We start from the raw sequence: 20,316 nt of genomic DNA, 5'->3' as shown, positions 1-20,316 counted from the left end.
ATACTTAGCAGCACTGCTGAGCAGAACAACTCCTCCCATCTCCCCTTCCTTGTGCTTTAGTTGGCTTTTTACCCTCTTGGCTCAGAGCTGTCTCAGAAAAGGGAAAGAATTTAATCTCTTTGAGATGGTCCTTAGAATTGGAAAGGCTCACCTTTCTTTCAGAGCTTAATGGCTTCTAAAGATTTTAGCCTCTGTGGCATTTTCCACGGTACCCTTTCAAAAGGCATCCCTTAGACTCATCATTTGTCCCTGTTGGTTCTCCCTCAGGTCTTCCTTCCCCACCCTCACCCCCATAGCCTCTCTCCTCAGCCTCATAAATTTATTCCTCATTTCCACTACTATATGAGCTCTCTCCAGTCTTGTCTCCCATAAACGACTTTTATTTGAGAGGGCCCTCTCACTATATTTTATTCCTTAGGGTTGCTGGCTCACAGAAGCAGTACATGGCAGAGATTTTGCCTGTAAAATGCTCATGCTGCGGGTTTATGATTCTTATCATTTGATTGCAATTGAGTTTCATGGAATAACAGGTGGAGATGTTTTAGAGATTCAATGGCACAGGTTTGGAGGTAACATGTGCAGTCAGCAAGAATTGCATGAAATTTGGAGTAGGACCAGGCTAGATTTTCAAGACTCAGTTAAAGCATAGACTATGGCTAATGACACCTGCCTTGCAGGGTTGTTTTCCAAATCAGATTTAACATGTATATGGTGGCTGCATTCAGTAAGCAGTCAATAAATGAAGTAGTTGTATATAGTTTTAGAATGCATGATTAGATTTAAATTATCCAAACAATCCTTAGACTCTAACAAATGTAATTCTTAGGACAGTTTATACAGTGAAGGTTTGGAGCCAGAAGGCCTGGACCTGAATCTGTGTAACCTTAAACAACTCACTTGCTCTCTCAGAGGTGCAGTTTCCTTGCAGTTTCTGAATCTCTCTACCATCCCCTTTCCCCAGCCCCCAACACTGGTCATTGACTCTAGATGAAGAGTCATTATCTAGATCATTATCTAGATGAAGAGTCAGATAAAAGCTGACACATTAACCCAAAAAAACTAGGTCAGTGGCCCACAGCACAAGGGAGTTAGGGTCAGCCTCCTCTCAGCATCACGAGCTTCCTGAGGTCCATTCCAGAGAAAAGCACAACCTCCTCAGAGAGAGCACCCCACAATAGCTCCAGACCTGCTCCCACGCCGACACATTCACTGCATTCATCCACTGAATCTTTCTGGCCTCTCCTGTGTGCTGGACATTCCCTGTTTTAGGCACCGAGGATCAGACAGCCCCACAGCCTGGTCAGGAAATGAGACGCCTAATTATTCAGCATGAGCAGAGCTCTGATTGATGTGTGTACAGTAGGGTTTGGGAGCACAAAAGCAGAAGCAGTGAACTTGGCCAGTAATGGGATGGGAGAGGAACCAGAGAAGGTTGTCACCAGCCGGAGATCTGTGAGCCAGACCCTGAAAGGGGACTGAGAGGAGGCCCCCTGGTGGCCAAGGAGGAGAGGGCAGTGCAGGCCAAGGGAACAGCGTGTGCACAAGTAGAGAGCATGCATGGTCGGCTGGACAGTTGCGCCTCAGTCCAGCTGGAGATAGGAGCTGCAGGGGTGGGTGGCAGGAAAGAAGGCCAGAGGTAGGCAGGATCCAAACCTCGGAGCCCGCTGAATGCTGTGCCAAAAATCTTGGCTTAAAATAATTGTCAATGAACATTGAAGGTTTCCCTTTCAGACTCCACATCAGGTCTCTTTCTTTGGCTCTCTCAACTCAATCTGGCCTAGATTCTACCTTAACATAGTGGGACCCTCCAGAATTCACACTGAGATCCTCTAAGCTTTCAGTTTATTCTCTATTAATCTCCTCCCCTACCCAAAGGGAAAGAGAATCACAAAGCATAAATAATAACAATAACGACTAGATGGATATGGCGCTGAAAAGCCCTGTTATCAAATTAAGTCACAATTGACAGCAAAATAAACTCAATGCTTTCACAAAAATAAGCTTAAAGTAGCAACCGGGTTAAAATAATTAAAGCTCTAAACATAGGAGTTGCATTAGAGCTAAATTCAATTTTATTTACGAGGCAAAATATAATTACATTTAAATTTGAGGGAACAGAATTTAATTCTTATTAATGACAGAAAGATGAGTGAGATGCTTTAATGCCAGAGAAATTGTCTTATGTTCATGGATGGGAGAGAAAATTAGATTCAGCATTGAGCATTCTCCCCTGTTACAAGTCTCATTTGTTAGCTAGAATTGTTCCTTCTCTGAGAAGCATTAGCTTTTCAGCCCAGAAAGCACAGCACCGACATCCAATTAAACATCAAAAGGAAACAATCAAGCTAGGCTATTTCTGTATAGGCATGTTATAGGAGGGGAAACTCAAGGTTAGAATTTCTCTGGAGGAATAATATCCATTGAGACTTGACATTTCCTGTACCCCTTCCCAACAGCAAGTGATAGCCTAAAATCAAAGTTCAGAATAATAAATATCCAGGAGACTGACAGTGGCATAGAGAGGAAGGGAAGTGTCAAAGGGAGGCATGGAAGAGCCTACCAGTTGCCTGGGAGGTAGTGTGGAGGTTTAGACACAATGAGATGGTCAGTTCCTAACATTTAATCAAAGACTGGAAAATTGGGCCCAGACAAGCATGCTGGTAAATACTGCCAGAGTTAAAGGTTGATAAACCAAGAGCTGGCAGATCTGTAATTTAGTAGAATTTCCCCTGACAGCCCTGGAACATTTTCTATCAGAATTGGATCCCTTCAGTATGCAAATATAAGCCCTCCTGAAATTGGGCTTCAGAATGAAGTTTCTATTTGGATGCCCAAGCTGATATCTTGTACAAAATCTCTAGTAGTCTTCCTGAATCAAACTGCTGTTATTATAACTTGTAATCTAAAAAAAAAACTGTTCTTTCAATGGAAATTTTATATTTTACAGAGCTCCTTCATGTATGTGCTTCATGATTTATTCAAACAGCAAATACATTAACCTCTGACATTGCAGATGATGTTACTCCCAGGAAACCAGGGTCCAGAGAACTTGGGAGACTTGCTCAAAGACACTCTGAGAAAACAATGATCCACTTCCAGGCTTCTCTGGCTTCAGAGCCCATGTTTATCCCCTGCACAACTCTGCCGTTGGCTATTACCAAGGTTTGTGCTGAAACTGCCAGTAAATCAGGTATCAGGTTTTGGATAGCACTTCATTTAGTAACACTGCCAGAGGAACCATGTAAATTGGATCATGACTTTGGTGTACTAATATTACTACAAGGGTTTCAGAAAAAGAGCAATTGCTCCCAACCAATGGTCAGGGAAGCTTCTTGGAGGAAGTGGAATTTAAGGTGGTGTTGGAGGTTGGATACGAGTAGGTAGTGATAAAAGGAAGAGGCAAGCACCTTGCAGCAGCCAATTGTAGAAGTCAAAGCTTTGCAGCATATACAAAGATGGGAGATCAGGCCATTTTCTAGGAAAGATCAGTAGCTTGAAGTGGCTTAGCTTTTAGGATATTTGTGGCAGTAGTGAGAGGGGGGAAAGATGAGGGAAGCCAGCATGAATAATCTTGAAGGAGTTTAGGTTTTTTCTGTCTTTGGGAGCCACTGAGAAGTTTTAGACGGAGGTGTGACAAGGTCAGGTTTGGTTTTAGAAACCTACTCTATTGTCAGCATACAGTTGGAGGTTCTTGGGGGACAGCCAGGTGGAAGTGTCCAGGAAAGAGTTAGATAGATGAGCTTATGACTGAGTGGAGAAATGAGCCTTTTACAAAAGGTTATTAGGGTCAGAGGCCATTAGGAAGAGGGTGTAACATCAGCTGTCTCTTCGTTTCACCCAGCTGGGCCCTTTTAGTGGGGGTCTGGTTGTGTTCCAGTCCTGGCCGAAAATACACATCCCAGTCTCGTTATTTGGCTTCCTTGCTCACTAGTTCTTTCCTGACTTGTTATCCTTCTGCAAAGTCAGCTCCTATTTGGAGGCCTCCTCCAAGCTGGGTTTGAACTCCTCTAATCAGGAAGCCAGATACTCTCCAATTAAGAGGAATAGCAGTGGCTTACTGCTTCCTGTGGTAGGTGCTTTGTAAAGACTTGAAAATCTAGTCCTGGGGGAATAGATGTGGAGACCTGCTCTGCACCCACATACTGGAATCCACTTTTCTGCTTGGTTTGAAAGCTCTCCAAGCTCCTTGAATGAGGTGAAAGGCTGTGTGGTTTCCAAGGCTCATTAACTTTCCGCCATCTCGATCCGTGGAACAGAGCCATGGCTTGAAGCAGCTCTGACTCTTGGGTGATAGGGAGGGAAGTTGAAAAGCACAGGAGAGTAGCTTGGGTTTGGCCTCAATGTCTAAAGGAGACTAATTACTGTAAGGAAGTCAGAGGTTCCTTTCCTGTACCTTCTTCCCCTTCTGGCTTCTTCCTGAAACCTGCACTGAGACTGAAAGCCATCTGTCCAACTTAGTGAGGGAGGCAGGGAGACAGCGTGGGTGCCATACTTCAGAATGCTAATTTGTACAACATATATGGAGATCTGGTCTGTGGGAGAAAAAGCTAACTTTTAATAAGCCTACTGTGTGCTGGGCATGGTGGCTGGCATTGTGCACATTTACACACATAGGCAGACTTGAGTTTCTTGTGGATAGGAATAGTTTCATATAATCTCATATCCTCAGCCCCTAGGCCTATCTGGCACATAGTAGATGCTCAGTATATTTTTAAATCTGTTTTAAAACTGGTAGATAGACATCATTATCACCATTTTATAAATGACAAAAATAAGGCCCAAAGGTGTGCAGTATTTGTTTCACATAGCTAGGAAGTAGCAGAGCAGGCTCTTCCCTGATTCCAAGCCTCTTCTCTGAAAAATCACAGAATCTTGAACAGTTACGTGGAGCACTCTGTCCTGTACCACTGGAATCTGGCAATACAGATACAGTCAGAAGACATGTTTCCTGTGTAAGACTCACTAGGGAATGCAGAGATTAATTTGATGATGGCAGGGTTCTCTAGACAACTCAGGTAGACTAATAACCCTGAGAAAGGGAGATCCACATAAAAGTGCTTTGGGAAGGCAGAAGGTGAAACTCCTTCCAGCTGCCGGGAGGGGGTTTCAAGGAGGAGGTGGCATTGGAGCCAGAACTCAAAGCACATTTAGATTTGAACACATGAAGATCACGGTAAAGGAGCCCAGACTATGGAAATGGCACAGGCAGAAGCACAGAAGAAGGCCCAAACAGCGCAGCGACCACCATCTGGCAGCTACTTGTCCAGCTGCCCCCTTACATTGACTGTTTGCCAAGGCAGCCAGCAAGCTCCTACTCAAGTATTGACATGCATGTCACTGTGTGGCATAGGATAAGGTACTTCCTAGATGGGCCCTAGTTTTCCCATCTAGAGAATTCTCTTCTAACCATAAAGCCTGCTCCTCTAGTTTTTCTCTTTTTCTCCCTTGACACTATTCTACCTAAAGGAAATCTCCTGGCCGGAACCAGGCCACTTCCTACCCAGTGCCAGTTCTCTCCTGGCTCGATCTCCTTCTTCATTTTCTGCTCTTCTGCTGGTCCATCACTCACAGCTCCCTGGTCTCTGTGCCTTTGTTCCACATCCACCTTGCAAAACCCAGGATCATTTTAACCATTCACCATTTCTGATCTCACAGCTGGGCTTCTGAATGCCACTAAGCCAAATCACATCATGCTCATGATCTTTAACCTCTCCTGGGCCCTCCCAGCTGCAGTTCTTGTACTTTGTGAGTTCTCGCTCTCATCCGCCATGGGGGCTCTTTCAAACGTTCACATCTATTCACCAGCACCCTGCTCCAGGGAGATTCCTGCCTCCTACCTTACTGAGAACGCTGAGGCCAGTAGTTTAGTGCTGCCCCATTATCCTGCCTGCTTCCTATACAGACTGTGTCCCACATGACTCTCTGTCTGATACCTCTACCCAGAGGGTGAAGTACCCACTATGCCCGTTCCTCTGATTGTGCTTCGGAAACAGTCCTCTCTACCTGTTGAAAGGCACCTCAGTTGAGCATCCCCTTGCTCCCTCCAGTATCTTCAACCCCTCCTTTCCCTGACGCTTTCCAGCACATAAACATGAAATAGTTGGGACACTTAGATGGCCTGGTGACACACAGCTGGTTAGGTGATTAGACATTTGGGTGGATGGACAGATAGATGGGCTGATGGATGAGCAGACAGATGGATGGAGGATGAACAGACAGATAAACAGACAAACAAAAGGAAAAGTGCTTAATACAGTCAGCATTGGGTTGAGGTGAGGAAGGAAACTCAAACACTGATTCCAGAGATCTTATAGTCTAGCTGGGGCTATGATCTAACATGTAATTAACAATCAGGGGATACACTCATATGGCATCTGAGGTATTGTCTAAACCTGATCCCACAACTCACAGGCCAAAAATCATGTGAATCACAGTCACCTTTCATTTCTAGCTAAGTACCTTTGAGCATTTAATGTCTCCAAGCTGTTTCCTCAACTGTGATATGGGAGTGAAAGCATCATTGCAGGACTATTGTGAGAATTTAATGAGTTAATATTTGTGTTCCAACAACAACAGTTGCAGTTCTGGAACATTGAAGATACTTCATTTTCTTATTCTTGCCTCAAAAGCTAACTATTAATGGTTTGGCTTGGACTTTAAGTATGCCAGAATTTCTGATAAACTCCCCCACTTGTACAGTAACTCAGATGAGCTAGTGATAAAACAAAAAATCATGGCAGGAATCATTTAAAATTAACCCTCTATTAAAATTTCTTAAGGTCACACTTGGAATCTCAGGTCCTCAGCAAAATAGAACAATTGTACTTATTACCTCTTCTAGTGCTAAATGCAGACTTATGAAAGGACTTCCCAGGAGGTCCCAGGGGGCCAAGACTCTGTTTCCACATGACTGGAATTTTAGAAACAGCTTCATTTGCACCTCTTCCTTGCTCAGCAGGAAGGTGTGCAGATCTTTGGGCAGGGGCCCTTCTACCCCTTACTTGTATCAGTTTTGAGCATCTTTCCAAGTAGAAGAAATTTTATGGGAAAATCGTGCATAAGTCTTTCCCTTTCGGAGAAAGGCACTGCTTCCCCTACCAGCTATTTTAATGAACAGGATTGTAAAGTAAGTCCAGAAAAATTAAAACATAGCTGCGATAGTTCCCAGGCTTCATCTGGGCTTGCACGGGGATTAACATCTAATGAGAAGAGCCTGGGGCAGCTTTTCCTGTACATATACATTTTTTGGCATAATTAACCAAGAGCCAAACTTTATGTCTTTTCCCTGCCCTTTCGCCTCTTCCTCGTATGTTCAGCCCCTTCCACATCATAGAAAGAGAACAGGTGCGACTTGGGCATTAGCATGAAGAAGATGTGTCTGTGGGTGTAAGGACTGAGGCATTGTTTTAAATTACAGAGTTCACACACAGAGATTGGAGAAAATGAGTTTCTAAGAAGCTTAGGCGCAAAGGACACTGCGCCTCTACATAATATATTTAACAAAATAACTTGTGCACAACGTGGCACTGAGATAAAGTCACATCAGCCAACATACACCTCTTCCATTAAAGCTTTTTTCATTCATCTATTCTTTCAACAAACATTTGTTGAAAGCCATGCTGGGCCACACCTGGTGCTAGTGCCAGGGGACCACATTGGACCTTCCCATCAGGTGGGCTTCCAATCTAGAGAGAAGACAGTGCACGGGTGAGGCAAGGAAGAGGTGGGGTAGGGAAAGGGTGGTGCTATGGGTTTGACTTTCTGTAGGGGAAGAGCTCACATGTTGCCAGGTTCATCTCCAAGGGCCTGTACAGTTCAGTCAAGAACTCTGTAACCTTGGAATAGGAATTTTAGGACAGTTGGAGATTTTCCTCTGATTTTGAGAGGAAGTCCAGGCTACAAATACAAATGGCTTCTACGTAGGTTTTGATACTCTTGGCTGCTGATGCCATGCTAGGTGACCAGAGGAAGAGCATGCTTTTCTAGTAGTAGCCCCAAAGTTTGAGACCACTACTAGAAAAGCAAATATTTAATTCTTCAGGAACACATTCCTCTGCTGGGTTACTTGGAGCTGTGCTGATGGAATCATCTTAGGTCCTCATCGATCAGTCATACACAGCATAGTGTACACAGAGCTTTTCATATAAACTGTTTTCTTCAGTTGTCACCACTCATCCTAGAGGGGGACCATTATTACTCTCCTCATTTTAGGGGTAAAGAATTATGTCTCAGAGAGATTAAGTTCCCCAAGGACCCACAGCTAGGAAACTGGGGAGTCAGAATCTGAACTCAGGTCTACCCTATGGCTTGTGTACTCCTAGTACTTCAAAAGATTTCTCCCAGACCCCAGCCCTCCACCATTAATTCAGAAAGCTCTGATGTTGGTCATGTGAAAGCCAACTAACATTTATCAAACCCTCCCTTGTTATTGGGAGAGAATTCCTCCTTGTAACGTCAGAATTCCTATCTGATCTTTTAAGTTTAGTCTAGTGTACTTGCCACTACATCTCCTTTCTTATAAAAATGTGTGTCTTTATTATATCCTGAATATGTGCCAGGCACTATGTTAGAAGCTATACTTTTGTTCATGCGAAATTGATTTAGGTTATATCTGTCTGCCATGCTAGAATGTAAACTCCTTGAGGTCAAGAAAAACTTCATGCCTGTCATAATCACCATGGGATCTCCAGTGCCCCCTGTGGGGCTTGCACACAGGGAGCACCCAAGAAATCAACCAAATGAAAGTAATTCCTACAGCAATCCTCCAAAGTATAGTAGTTGACGTCATCCCTGTTTTACATAAGGGAACTTGTGACTAGGAGAGGAGCTGTAACCCACATTTCACAAAGGACCACTTACATTATATAAAAGACATATGAGCTTTCAAAGCACATTCTTTAGCATAGTCCTGTTTAGCTTTCACTAGCCACTTCAGGAAATTATATCTGCTTTAATGTCAAAGCAGAATCTGAGAAGGAAAAATAAAACAGTTCCTTTTGTTTCAAGGTATTTGAGAAAAAGAAAAAAGAAACAATAGGGACTATGACTTGAGGCCAAATGATAAAGTAGCATCACAGGTTTCTACTCTCATCTTGAGTCTGTGGGTCTCTTCACTCAGTCAGATGGGCCCATCTGCAGAGAACCCGAGTGCTCCCAAGCTGTGTTACCATCAGTTAGCATCCCATAAACATCAAGGTCACCCTATTCAGGGTCCTTCCATTAAAATGTGTAAGAGCTCACAACCCAGCTTGTAAAGGGCTGGTGGAGGGGTGCCCAGTCACCAGGCCACTTTAACTTCATGCCAGGAGACCATGTCTAGTGTAAACTGGCAAGGAAGTTGAGTGTTTGGATGGACAGAGCGGTAGTCTCCAGATGGGAAGGGTGAGACTAAGTGCCTGGGAAACTCTACGTAGAGGACCTCATTTCATTTCACATATATCAGGGTCTGACTTGGATATAACAAAGGATAAGCAGGGCCAGAAGTGGCAGGAGGTGGGGATCTGCTGGAAAAGCTGAGAGTTTCCCTCAAAAGGAAGCCCACCTGTGACAGGTCAGTGTTCCTTGCCTGTTCTGAGGCTTCGTTTCCTTATCTGTAAAATGTCTGCCTTGAAGTACTCCAAGGATTGTCAAAACAATGAAAAGACCCTAGATGATCACATGACCTTGTAGAATGTTCTCACACTATCTGGGCCTCAGTATCCACACCACTAAGAAGGATAGTAGCCAGGCATTCTCACAGCCTTGTTGTGATAGTTCAATGAGAAATTGTCCATGAAGAGTGCTTTGCAAACTGTAAAACTTGATGTGAGCATTAGTTAAATAAAAAATGGCTTTCCCACATATTACCTCATTTGATCTAATACCAACCCTGTGAAATTGGTGAAGTGGGAATTATCAACCCCATTTTACAGAAATGGAAAGCAAGGTTCAATGAATTGCATAATTGGCAGCTTGCAGATTACCCAGCCAGTAAGTGGCAAAGCTATAGGCAGATCAGACCTGCCTGACCCTAAGTTCCGTGTTCTTTAATTCATTGTACATAGCAAAAAGGTGCAGGCATGAGTCATAGCTATAGGTTATTTGGATAATCTTTTGAATGCCAATATTAGTTTGTGCTTTATCTGGACTGTGATCTCCTGGGGGGCAGAGATTATATCTTATTGACCTCTGTATTTCTAGCACCAGGTACAGTCTCTGGTGTATAGTAGGCATGTGTGGATATTATTAGAAGAACACATGAATTAGTATGAATTTATTGATACCTACTATATATAAGGCAGGAAGAAGCCTCTGAAGTGGTTGCCATCATCGTTGCCACTTTGCAGAGGAAGAAAAGGAAGCTTACAGCTATTGAGTAGATCATAGAGCAGGCAAAACTGAGATCTGGAATCACATCTGATTCCAAGTCTTACTGTCTTTTGTCCGTACTGTCTCCAGGTGACTTAATAAAGGAATGAAGTACATTTTAGCTAAGACCTGAAGTCTGGAAGTTCATTGTGGGGAAAAGCCTGCTTCTTCTCTTGATCCCTGATGGGCTCTATGTGCTCTGCTGCCTGAAAACACCATGGCTTTGGCCCCAGCAGCCTGCCCGTCTCCTGGCTCACACCTCAGTGAATAGTATGCTTTCTGCTGTTTACTTTCACACCATAAACCACCACCTGGCAAAAGTGCTGAGTAAACCCAAACAAATACTAAGCTGATTTTTCATCTCTCCAAGGGCCTTCAAGGGAAAGTTCCAGGCCTGACCCCAGGCCCAGCCTCCAGAGTCACCAGGAAGTCATTGCCCTTTCAATGTTGTACAGAAGAAATGGGAATTACAGTGACAGGACCTAGGATGTCCTGGGGCCTGGAGATTGTCATTCTTTATCTTGAGGCAAGCCCAAGTGTTTGTCTATGTGAGCAAGAAAGGAGAAGAGCTTGAACAACATCCTAGGGGGCTGCTTGACATAGCTCCACAGCCCTGTCCTCACGTGGGACAGTCTCATACAGGCAGGTCGCTAGAGAGAAACAGACAGGTGGGCCTGGTTGGACTTTTCAGCCAGGCTAAGTGGGGTATGGTGAATGTTTACCATTCTCAGGCACCTATAGCCCCAGGCATACCGTAATTCATCCATCATCCAACAAACCTTAGTAAGAGGTCTATTCTTTACCAGGATCTGTGCTTGGTACCAGGGATGGAGGTGATCAAAGGAATTAGACCAGCTTCAGGTTCCTAGTCTGATGATAAGACAGACACAGAAACAGAAAACCACTCTATCATGTAAAAATGGGAAGGAAAGAAACAAGTGAATAACCCACAGGGTGAATTACAGGAGATTTCTCAGAGGAGGGGGTACTTTTCAGCCAGGTCTTGGGGGTAGATTACACTGTCTAACAGGGAGGGTGCTCTGTCATGGAATCCCACATTCTTACAGCCTGAAGGGATCTTAAATACCATTAGGTTCCACCTGCAACAGATGAGGAAATTGACACCCAGAAGAGAGGAATTGACCTCCCCAAAGCCACACGGTAGATTAGTGGCTGAGTAGGTATAGATCTCACAAACCTCCTAGACTCCCTGTCTGAAGTTCACTGTGCTGACCTCAATTCAGGAAACCTTTCTTGAGTTGCTTGATCTTTGTCGTGCCTTTTTGTCATCCACTTCACTGGGTGCTCGCCAGAGCCCAGTTAGGTCAGCAAAGGGCTGCTGCAAGGCAGCATCATGCAGCTCACACTCTCCAGACAAGGAACTGTCTGACAGGACCAGGAACTCCCCAGACATGAACTGTAGCTCAGTGAAGTCAAGGGACCCGCCCCAGGTCACACAGCTCAGAAGCTCCTGAGCCTGGCATAGGACCCAGGTCCCTGGCTCCAGGTCAGAGATATCCCTTCCCACTTTACAGCTGAAGAATCTGATGTGTTACTGCATGTAATAAGTACCTCCCTTTTGAGGTAATGTGTTTGGCAGGATGTCTGGCACAGGAACACAACATACATGGTAACTCTTACTATTTTTTACATTTTCAAACATTTTATTCATTGTCTTGTAGATTGGTAGGAAGGTCTGAGCCTCTGAGACCTAATTTTGTTTTCTTTTCTTTTTCAAAGTAGCTAAGATATTAGCAGCTTCTAAACCAAGCATGCAGTTTGGAAGGGAGATGAGCAAATGCACCTTGACAGAGGTGCCAGCTAATTTAGTTTGAAAGAAATGAAAAGGATTGAGATTTTCATTGAATTTGAAGCATGTTGGGCCACGAGGCGGGAGAATCAAGTCAGTCTCTCTCCCTCAGAGCCCTGGCAGAGAGCTTCAGTGGACATGGTTGCTCAACCTGTTTCCTAAAGAGCAGTTGTATTTTGGAAGACTTTACCACCTCTGCCTGCAGTAAGCATGAAGCTGTTGCTGGCCTGGAGCCTGAGGGGCTTGTGAATCGGGCCCTGTGTGTTTTGCACCATCTCACAGATGGGCCTTTGTGAAGGGCGGGCAGCTCCACTCTGGCTATGAAGGGCCACCCTCCAAACCATTTGCTTTGGATCTGAAATCCCATTTAGATGGTTCTTGGAGTTGGGGTGAGGAAGCAGGAAGCTGAAAGAGAATAAACTCAGCAAAAGCACAGAACAAACTGCAGGTTTTGGACAACAACCTAGAGTATACTCATGGGGTTGGGGTTCAGCCTCCCTCCCGCACCCCAACCTCAATCAGAGTCCAGGCAGTCATGAAATGCAGGCCCCAGAATTCATCACATGCCCAGCCAGACCACAAGCACTTCATTTGGCGATGGGGACTCATCCTTTGTTTTCACACATAACTGGTTTTTAATTACGTTTGACTTTTCCTGATGTCTGTTCAGAACGCCAGTCCCCTTTGGAAGGGGTAAACACAAAGGCAGGGACAGGCTGGCAAGAAGGAGAAGCAAATTGAGCAGAGCCCTACAATCCCTCCTCTTTTGGTGGGGAAACAGGCACAGGGCAGGCTTCTGCCCAGAGAATTGTTCTCATCCGAGGGTCATTGTCCACGGAGATTAGTCTCCCGAGCCTCTGGAATCCCGATCTGTCACAGAAGCCCAGGTATGTAGCCAAGTGTGACTTTGGTTTCCAACAATAACTTGCTCAATACCTGTTGTTTTTCTCTCTCCTCTCTCCCCTGCCCCTCTGGCCACTGCCTCCCCTCCTGGCCCTGGTGTCCTCCCTTCTTCTGCTCCTCCCCACAGAGATCTGTGCTGCCGACTGTGGCGGCCACGGCGTGTGCGTAGGGGGCACCTGCCGCTGCGAGGATGGCTGGATGGGGGCAGCCTGCGACCAGCGGGCCTGCCACCCGCGCTGTGCTGAGCATGGGACCTGCCGCGACGGCAAGTGCGAGTGCAGCCCTGGCTGGAATGGCGAACACTGCACCATCGGTATGGTGGGCCGAGGTCCCCGGGTACCTTCTCTGGTCTGCAGGACACCTTTGTCTGTTGGGGCATTTCAGGGCCAGCCTGGGCCCTCATCGCATGTGGGGATGGGGAAGAAAGTCCTTTCATCTGGAGGCATTACGACTGGCATTTCCTAGCCATCAGTTGGATTTAAACTTACAATTTGGTATTTTCAACTTTATTACTCCCAATTTTCATTTCCTACGTCCTGGTTAGCTGGTTAGCACACCTTGCTCTTTAGCTCCTCCCAGGCTACATGCAGTATGGCTCTGTGTCAGGGAGCTCTGTGTTCAGGAATGAGGCAGATGAGCACTTCTTAGCAGCTATGGGCAAGCCCTGTCAACTTTCTGAGCCTCAGTTTCCTCACTCATAAGATGGGGATAATAATACATGCGAAGACCTTAGCAAAGGCTGGCATACAGTGGAGTACCCAGTACATGCAGCCATTATTATCCAATGCATTATCTTGCTGGGATGGCTGGGGCTTAGCTCTGAGCCCTCCATGCCCACTGGGCTCCTAGGTCAGAATTCCCCAAGAGGTCTGGAATCCTGGGGAGAGCTCCCCACACACCCTAAGGCCACATCTGGAGTCCATTAGGCCTGGGATCTTCCCCGTCCTCAGCTTCCATCCTGTCTGCATTTGTCTCCTTTCCCCTCCGTTGGGGGCTCCTCGGCACCAGCTCCTACTGAAGCAGCTCTGAAAACAAGCTGATCACTTCGTTCCCTTCTTTCTGCCTTTCCTGCTGGTTTTGTTGATTTTAAACTCAGCCAGATGTTTTGCTTGGTTTATTATCCTGGAATGAGCACTCACCAAAAGCTCTTTATTGAATTAACCGGTTTGTGTATATATGTGTGTTTTAGCTTCTTCCCCTTCCGTTTTTGTTTTTTGTTTTTTGTTTTAAATGAAGGGTCTGTGATCAGATGGTGAGCACATGGCCTTAGAAGGCAGGATTCCAGGTACTTTTCTGGCTTAGAAAGTGACCTCTTGGGTCTTAGAGAAACTGGAAGACAAGCCCCGCAGCTTTGGAGAGACAAAGGAATTTTGAGCAAACAGAGCTACCTCTTACCCCTTGAGGGTTTTTTCACTCTTCATTGTTTTTGTTTTGAAGCCTAACATTAGTTTATATCCTTGGTCCCTGCCCCTGCAACATCCCTGGGTTTTGGCCATGGAACACCTTACATTTATTAATATTAATAATAATAATGGCTTCTGATTTTTAAGTATTCACAACGTGCCGACAGCTGCACTAAGAACTTTAGCTGCATTATTTTATCCTCCTTACAATCACCCCGTGAAGCAGTATGTATTATTTCCTCATTTTCAAGGACCTGAGGCTTAAGGTCACGGAACTTCAAAGAGGTAGAGCAGGAATTTGACACTTGATTTTTCCTTACCAGCTGCTTACTCTGCAGCCCTTGCACGACAAAGTCCAGGTTTTCTACTGAGGCATCTGCTCCTGTCCCTCCTGGAGACTGTGCCCTGTCGTGGCAGTTGCACTCAGAGTCCCTCACCTAATCTGCCCAGCCCCCACCCTCAACAGAGCCACTCCATCACAATGGCAGCCACTGCGGCAGCCACTGCAGGTTGTGCTGCGTCATGTTACTGTGTGCACCTTGATGGCTTCTTTATATCGGTGTCATCCTCCCTTACAATTGTCCTGGAAACCCCTTAGTGAGAAGTGGCCCTGGTCATCCGAGGGGGCCTCTTCTTTAAACTCTGCTTTCCCCTCACCTTCCCTTTTCTGCATGACGGAGGATGAACAAACCTTTCAACCTCCCAGCCCAGAAGAAAGCCCACACCTATCTAAAAAACAAAAAACAAAAAAAAACAGAGCCCAGAGAGGGCCCATTCTGTTTGCTGTCTCTTGCTTACAGAGTCCTCAGTTCATCTTACCAAACTCCAAAACGTTTGCAAATGTTGGACAAAAATGTTATAAGATAAACGCATCTCATCTTAGGGAACCTCTCCCTTTGTCTAGTCACACATGACTTATGTCAGGGCTTGTGGGCAGGCTGTTTTACAGGCAGTGTTTTCTGGATATTCATCAGCCTGGCCTTAAGAATGTCCCTTTTATTTTGATGCCAAGAAGTCAAACCGTCCACTTCTACCTCCCCTGTATGCTCTGTTGTTGCTCTTCTAGAACAGATTCCACCTTGGGGATGCAGATACCTTTTCCCCTCCAGATAAGAAATACATCAAGGTAAATGTGCACAATATGAGAATAAGGTTGACCATCCTAAATACCAAAGAAATGTCATAGGACATTGAAGAAGCAATGGACTAGTCATAGTGGCTCAGCTGAAAGGACTTTGGCTGGGAATTCTATTAATACCTCTCATTGTGTGGTGAGCATTTTCTTCGTCCTTGTCTAATTTTCCTGCATGGTAACCTTCTCTCTGTGGGTCTCTGCCTGTGGCCAGCTGTGTCCCCACGAGAAACTCAACACCCTCGTGCTGAAGGAACACTTCAATAACCCTGTAGGATATAAGGGAAGGGGTAGGGGAGGCAAAGTAGAGAAACAATGGTGCCATCCTTTTCTTGTTGAAATAGAAATGAGGAGGGGAAATCCATTTTTAGTCTTTGATGGTAACAAGAAGCATTTCCTTGTTTCCAGAGAACTTTACTCCCTGTGAGAGTCATTTAGGAAAAGAAAAAAACTGCTGATGTGAAAAGTTAGAAATTCAAAGTGTTAAATTTTCTCTTGTTATCAGATTTCATTATTATGCAATAGGTCATTATCGTGTAGCTAGCTCCTAGCTGCAATAGTTATTTCCCATACCAGAGAAAGAGCTGGTATCCATGACACTGATTTAGAGACCTCTAGGCAGTGGAAGCAAAAAAAGAGGTCCTGTTTATTTACATATTGCTGCCCTGCATAAACAGGAAGGAATGGCTTGATGACCTTACAGCAGGACTACAGAATTTAAAGAACAAGACAAATCTGGGCCCCTTATGGCCAAGTCCCCAGCGTTAAGAACCTTTTTACCCCAGTGACATTTCCCAGAGCAGATTATTATAGTAGGAATTAAATATCTTCTTTTGGAGCCTTTGGCTCACCTTATCTTTCATGGAAGCTACATGATTCTTCTCAAGAGAGGTTGGTTTTCAGAATGAAAGGGAATTTGACAGTGGCATCCTCTTCAATGACAGTACTTTTGTCAAACAGCAAAAATATTTCACATTCAATCCTAATTCCTTATGTTAGGAATCACCTGTCTCTTTGCATCTTGAAGGATGGTCTTTGGTAAAAGCACCAGGGCCAGACCATGCAGTTGCCTGAGGCTTTAGTTTCTCTATCCATGAATCACAGAGTGGAGTGGCCGGAGTAGGTCCTCAAGGGTGACAGAATTTCATCCCCCTCCTCCACTGCCCACAGAACTGCACACCCATCAGCCCAAAAGTGAGTCACCTGCTCCTAAAAATATCTCATGAAGAAAAAGGGATTCTTCATTTTTACTGTTACTTGCATGACACTAATACTCCCACTTGCGTATATGAAACCCAGTTTTCCTAGTCCAGAAGTCAGGGTAAGATGGATTGATTTGGATCTGTTTCTCAAGTATATGATTGACAGAGAGTCACCAAGTGCATATTTTTGGTTCTTTTCAAGGAGTTTTATGGATCCATGAAGTCTGGGGCTTGACCTCTGATTTCCTTTGAGAAAGCTGTAAATCGTGGTTAAGTTTAACAAGTTATTTAATTTTTTTCCTATTGCTTTGAAAACACTACTAACACTTTGGATCAATTCTATGATGGTTTTTCTATTCACCTCAGTGCCCTTGTCTCTAAAGTAAAGAAAACACCTGTAGAAAATGCCAGCTTCTGATTGCATTAATAAAATTCCAGCTTGACTCCAAAGCTGTGATTTTTCAAGATACCAGATATACAGAATTATTTACCAGACTTCAGGACAGCTGTCCAATCCTAGAAATCCTGATTCTTAAACAAAAGCTTCCTCTGGGGGTAAAGATCAAAATGATACCCTGAAGATACAATTACTTGAGTGACCAAAACCAGACTTCCCAATGAAGAGAAATTATGAAGAAAAGCCACAAAATCTTCTGTGCTTTGTCCAGGGTTTTTTTGTTGTTTTTTTTTTTTTAAAAAAAGATAGAGTCTCACTCTGTTGCCCATGCTAGAGTACAGTGGCACCACCTCGGATCACTGAAACTTCCGCCTCCCAGGTTAAAGCAATTCTTCTGCCTCAGCCTCCCGAGTAGGTGGGACTATAGGTGTGCACCACCACACCAGCTAATTTTTGTTTTTTCTTTTTTTGAGACAGAGTTTCACTCTTGTTGCCCATCCTGGAGTGCAGTGGCGCGATCTCGGCTGACTGCAACCTCTGCCTCCCGGGTTCAAGTTATTCTCCTGCCTCAGTCTCCCAAGTAGCCGGGATCACAGGCGCCTGCCACCACACCTGGCTAATTTTGTAGTTTTAGTAGAGACAGAGTTTCTCCATGTTGTTCAGGCTGGTCTCAAACTCCTGACCTTAGGTGATCCACCTGCCTCGGCCTCCCAAAGTGCTGGGATTACAGGCATGAGCCACCGCACCCGGCCTAATTTTTGTATCTTTAGTAGAGACGGGGTTTCGCCATGTTGGCCAGGCTGGTCTCTAACTCCTGACCTCAAGTGATCCACCACCTTCAGCCTCCCAAAGTGCTGGGACTACAGGCACGAGCCACCACACCTGGCCCTTTGTCAGCTTTTGAATGATAGCTATCAGATTTCTTTTTCATAATCAGAAAATCCTTAACCAAGAGCCCACAAATCACTCATGAGGTATAAGCCCCTATGATAATGCTATGGTTATCCCTCCTGAAAGCATTCACTCACAACAGGACCTGTGGTTTGACAGGATAGATGCTGACAAGGAGAAAGAGGAAATGTACAGGGATCTACCTCAAGTTATCAGAGCACAAGTTTGATTTGCTGATGATCCTGGGAGACTTCAGCCCACATGTGGTGGGGTGAGAATCTGGCTTTGAATTTCTCTCAGTGTGGGTGTCACTGACCACTTATCCAAAGAGAGAAGAGCACTGATGTATCTAAGATCTTAGCAAGAACATCTCTTTTGTGGTTTGTCATCCATCCGAAAGAAGCTCAGATGACTAGAACCACCAACCCATCACCTGCTGTAGTGATCCTTGTTTCTTGTGGCCTAACATGTACCAATGATGCAGCCGTTCGAGTTGCCCTGAGGCTCCTGGAGAGTAAGAATGGAAAGCCTCTTGCCATGTTCTCCATAACTTTGGATAGGGGGCCCCTGAAGATTCTTAGGATTATCCCAAGAGAAACTTTTGGAAACCTCTGTTGGTAGAGGCAAGTCAAGGAAAGAAGTTTTTATGTTCGTGATCAGAGAAAGGCCAAAGAGACCTAAGACCGCGCAGACCAACCTCATGCCAAAAGCTCAGTCTGTAGCATAAATAGCTGTAGTACCTTTATTATCTCCAGCTTTTCACATAGAGATAGGAACATAGTAGGAGTATGAGAAACATTTGTACAATACCAAAGAAACAAGCGTGGCCTCTCCCACCCGAATACTGTGCTTTTCCGACGGGCTTAGGAAACGGTGCCCCAGGAGAGTATAGCCCGCACCTGGCTCAGAGGGTCCTACGCCCACGGAGTCTCGCTGATTGCTAGCACAGCAGTCTGAGATCAAACAGCAAGTCGGCAGCGAGGCTGGGGGAGGGGCGCCCGCCATTGCCCAGGCTCGCTTAGGTAAACAAAGCAGCCTGGAAGCTTGAACTGGGTGGAGCCCACCACAGCTCAAGGAGGCCTGCCTGCCTCTGTAGGCTCCACCTCTGGGGGCAGGACACAGACAAACAAAAAGACAGCAGTAACCTCTGCAGACTTAAATGTCCCTGTCTGACAGCTTTGAGGAGAGCAGTGGTTCTCCCAGCACGCAGCTGGAGATCTGAGAACGGGCTGACTGCCTCCTCAAGTGGGTCCCTGACCCCGACCCCCGAGCAGCCTAACTGGGAGGCACCCCCCAGCAGGGGCAGACTGACACCTCACACGGCCGGCCAGGTACTCCAACAGACCTGCAGCTGAGGGTTCTGTCTGTTAGAAGGAAAGCTAACAGAAAGGACATCCACACCAAAAACCCATCTGTACATCACCATCATCAAAGACCAAAAGTAGATAAAACCACAAAGATGGGGAAAAAACAGAGCAGAAAAACTGGAAACTCTAAAAACCAGAGTACCTCTCCTCCTCCAAAGGAACGCAGTTCCTCACCAGCAACGGAACAAAGCTGGACGGAGAATGACTTTGACGAGCTGAGAGAAGAAGGCTTCAGACGATCAAATTACTCCGAGCTACGGGAGGATATTCAAACCAAAGGCAAAGAAGTTGAAAACTTTGAAAAAAATTTAGAAGAATGTATAACTAGAATAACCAATACAGAGAAGTGCTTAAAGGAGCTGATGGAGCTGAAAACCAAGGCTCGAGAACTACGTGAAGAATGCAGAAGCCTCAGGAGCCGATGCGATCAAATGGAAGAAAGGGTATCAGCCCTGGAAGATGAAATGAATGAAATGAAGCGAGAAGGGAAGTTTAGAGAAAAAAGAATAAAAAGAAACGAGCAAAGCCTCCAAGAAATGTGGGACTATGTGAAAAGACCAAATCTACGTCTGATTGGTGTACCTGAAAGTGACGGGGAGAATGGAACCAAGTTGGAAAACACTCTGCAGGATATTATCCAGGAGAACTTCCCCAATCTAGCAAGGCAGGCCAACATTCAGATTCAGGAAATACAGAGAACGCCACAAAGATACTCCTCGAGAAGAGCAACTCCAAGACACATAATTGTCAGATTCACCAAAGTTGAAATGAAGGAAAAAATGTTAAGGGCAGCCAGAGAGAAAGGTCGGGTTACCATCAAAGGGAAGCCCATCAGACTAACAGCGGATCTCTCGGCAGAAACCC

The 20,316-nt window shown here is 45.2% G+C and overlaps 1 protein-coding gene across 21 annotated transcripts in view; it reads left to right on the top strand.

Annotated features, from left to right (window-relative positions):
* Window positions 1–20,316, top strand: part of TENM4 (teneurin transmembrane protein 4) — a 3,040,222-nt gene that overhangs the window by 2,893,212 nt on the left and 126,694 nt on the right. For 20 of the 21 annotated variants that reach the window (XM_054526090.2, XM_063711315.1, XM_054526091.2 and 17 more), the window contains one exon: window positions 13,188–13,373. The exons of the other annotated variant lie outside the window; for it this stretch is intronic. In XM_054526090.2, coding sequence (XP_054382065.1) covers window positions 13,188–13,373 — 186 coding nt within the window. The remainder of the gene's footprint in view (window positions 1–13,187; window positions 13,374–20,316) is intronic. 21 annotated transcript variants of the gene reach the window in all.

This window comes from Pongo abelii, chromosome 9 (genome assembly GCF_028885655.2).
Source record: "Pongo abelii isolate AG06213 chromosome 9, NHGRI_mPonAbe1-v2.0_pri, whole genome shotgun sequence".
NCBI lineage: Eukaryota > Metazoa > Chordata > Mammalia > Primates > Hominidae > Pongo > Pongo abelii.
The sequence above is the reverse complement of the archived record's forward strand: the minus strand, read 5'-3'. Positions and strand labels throughout refer to the sequence as shown.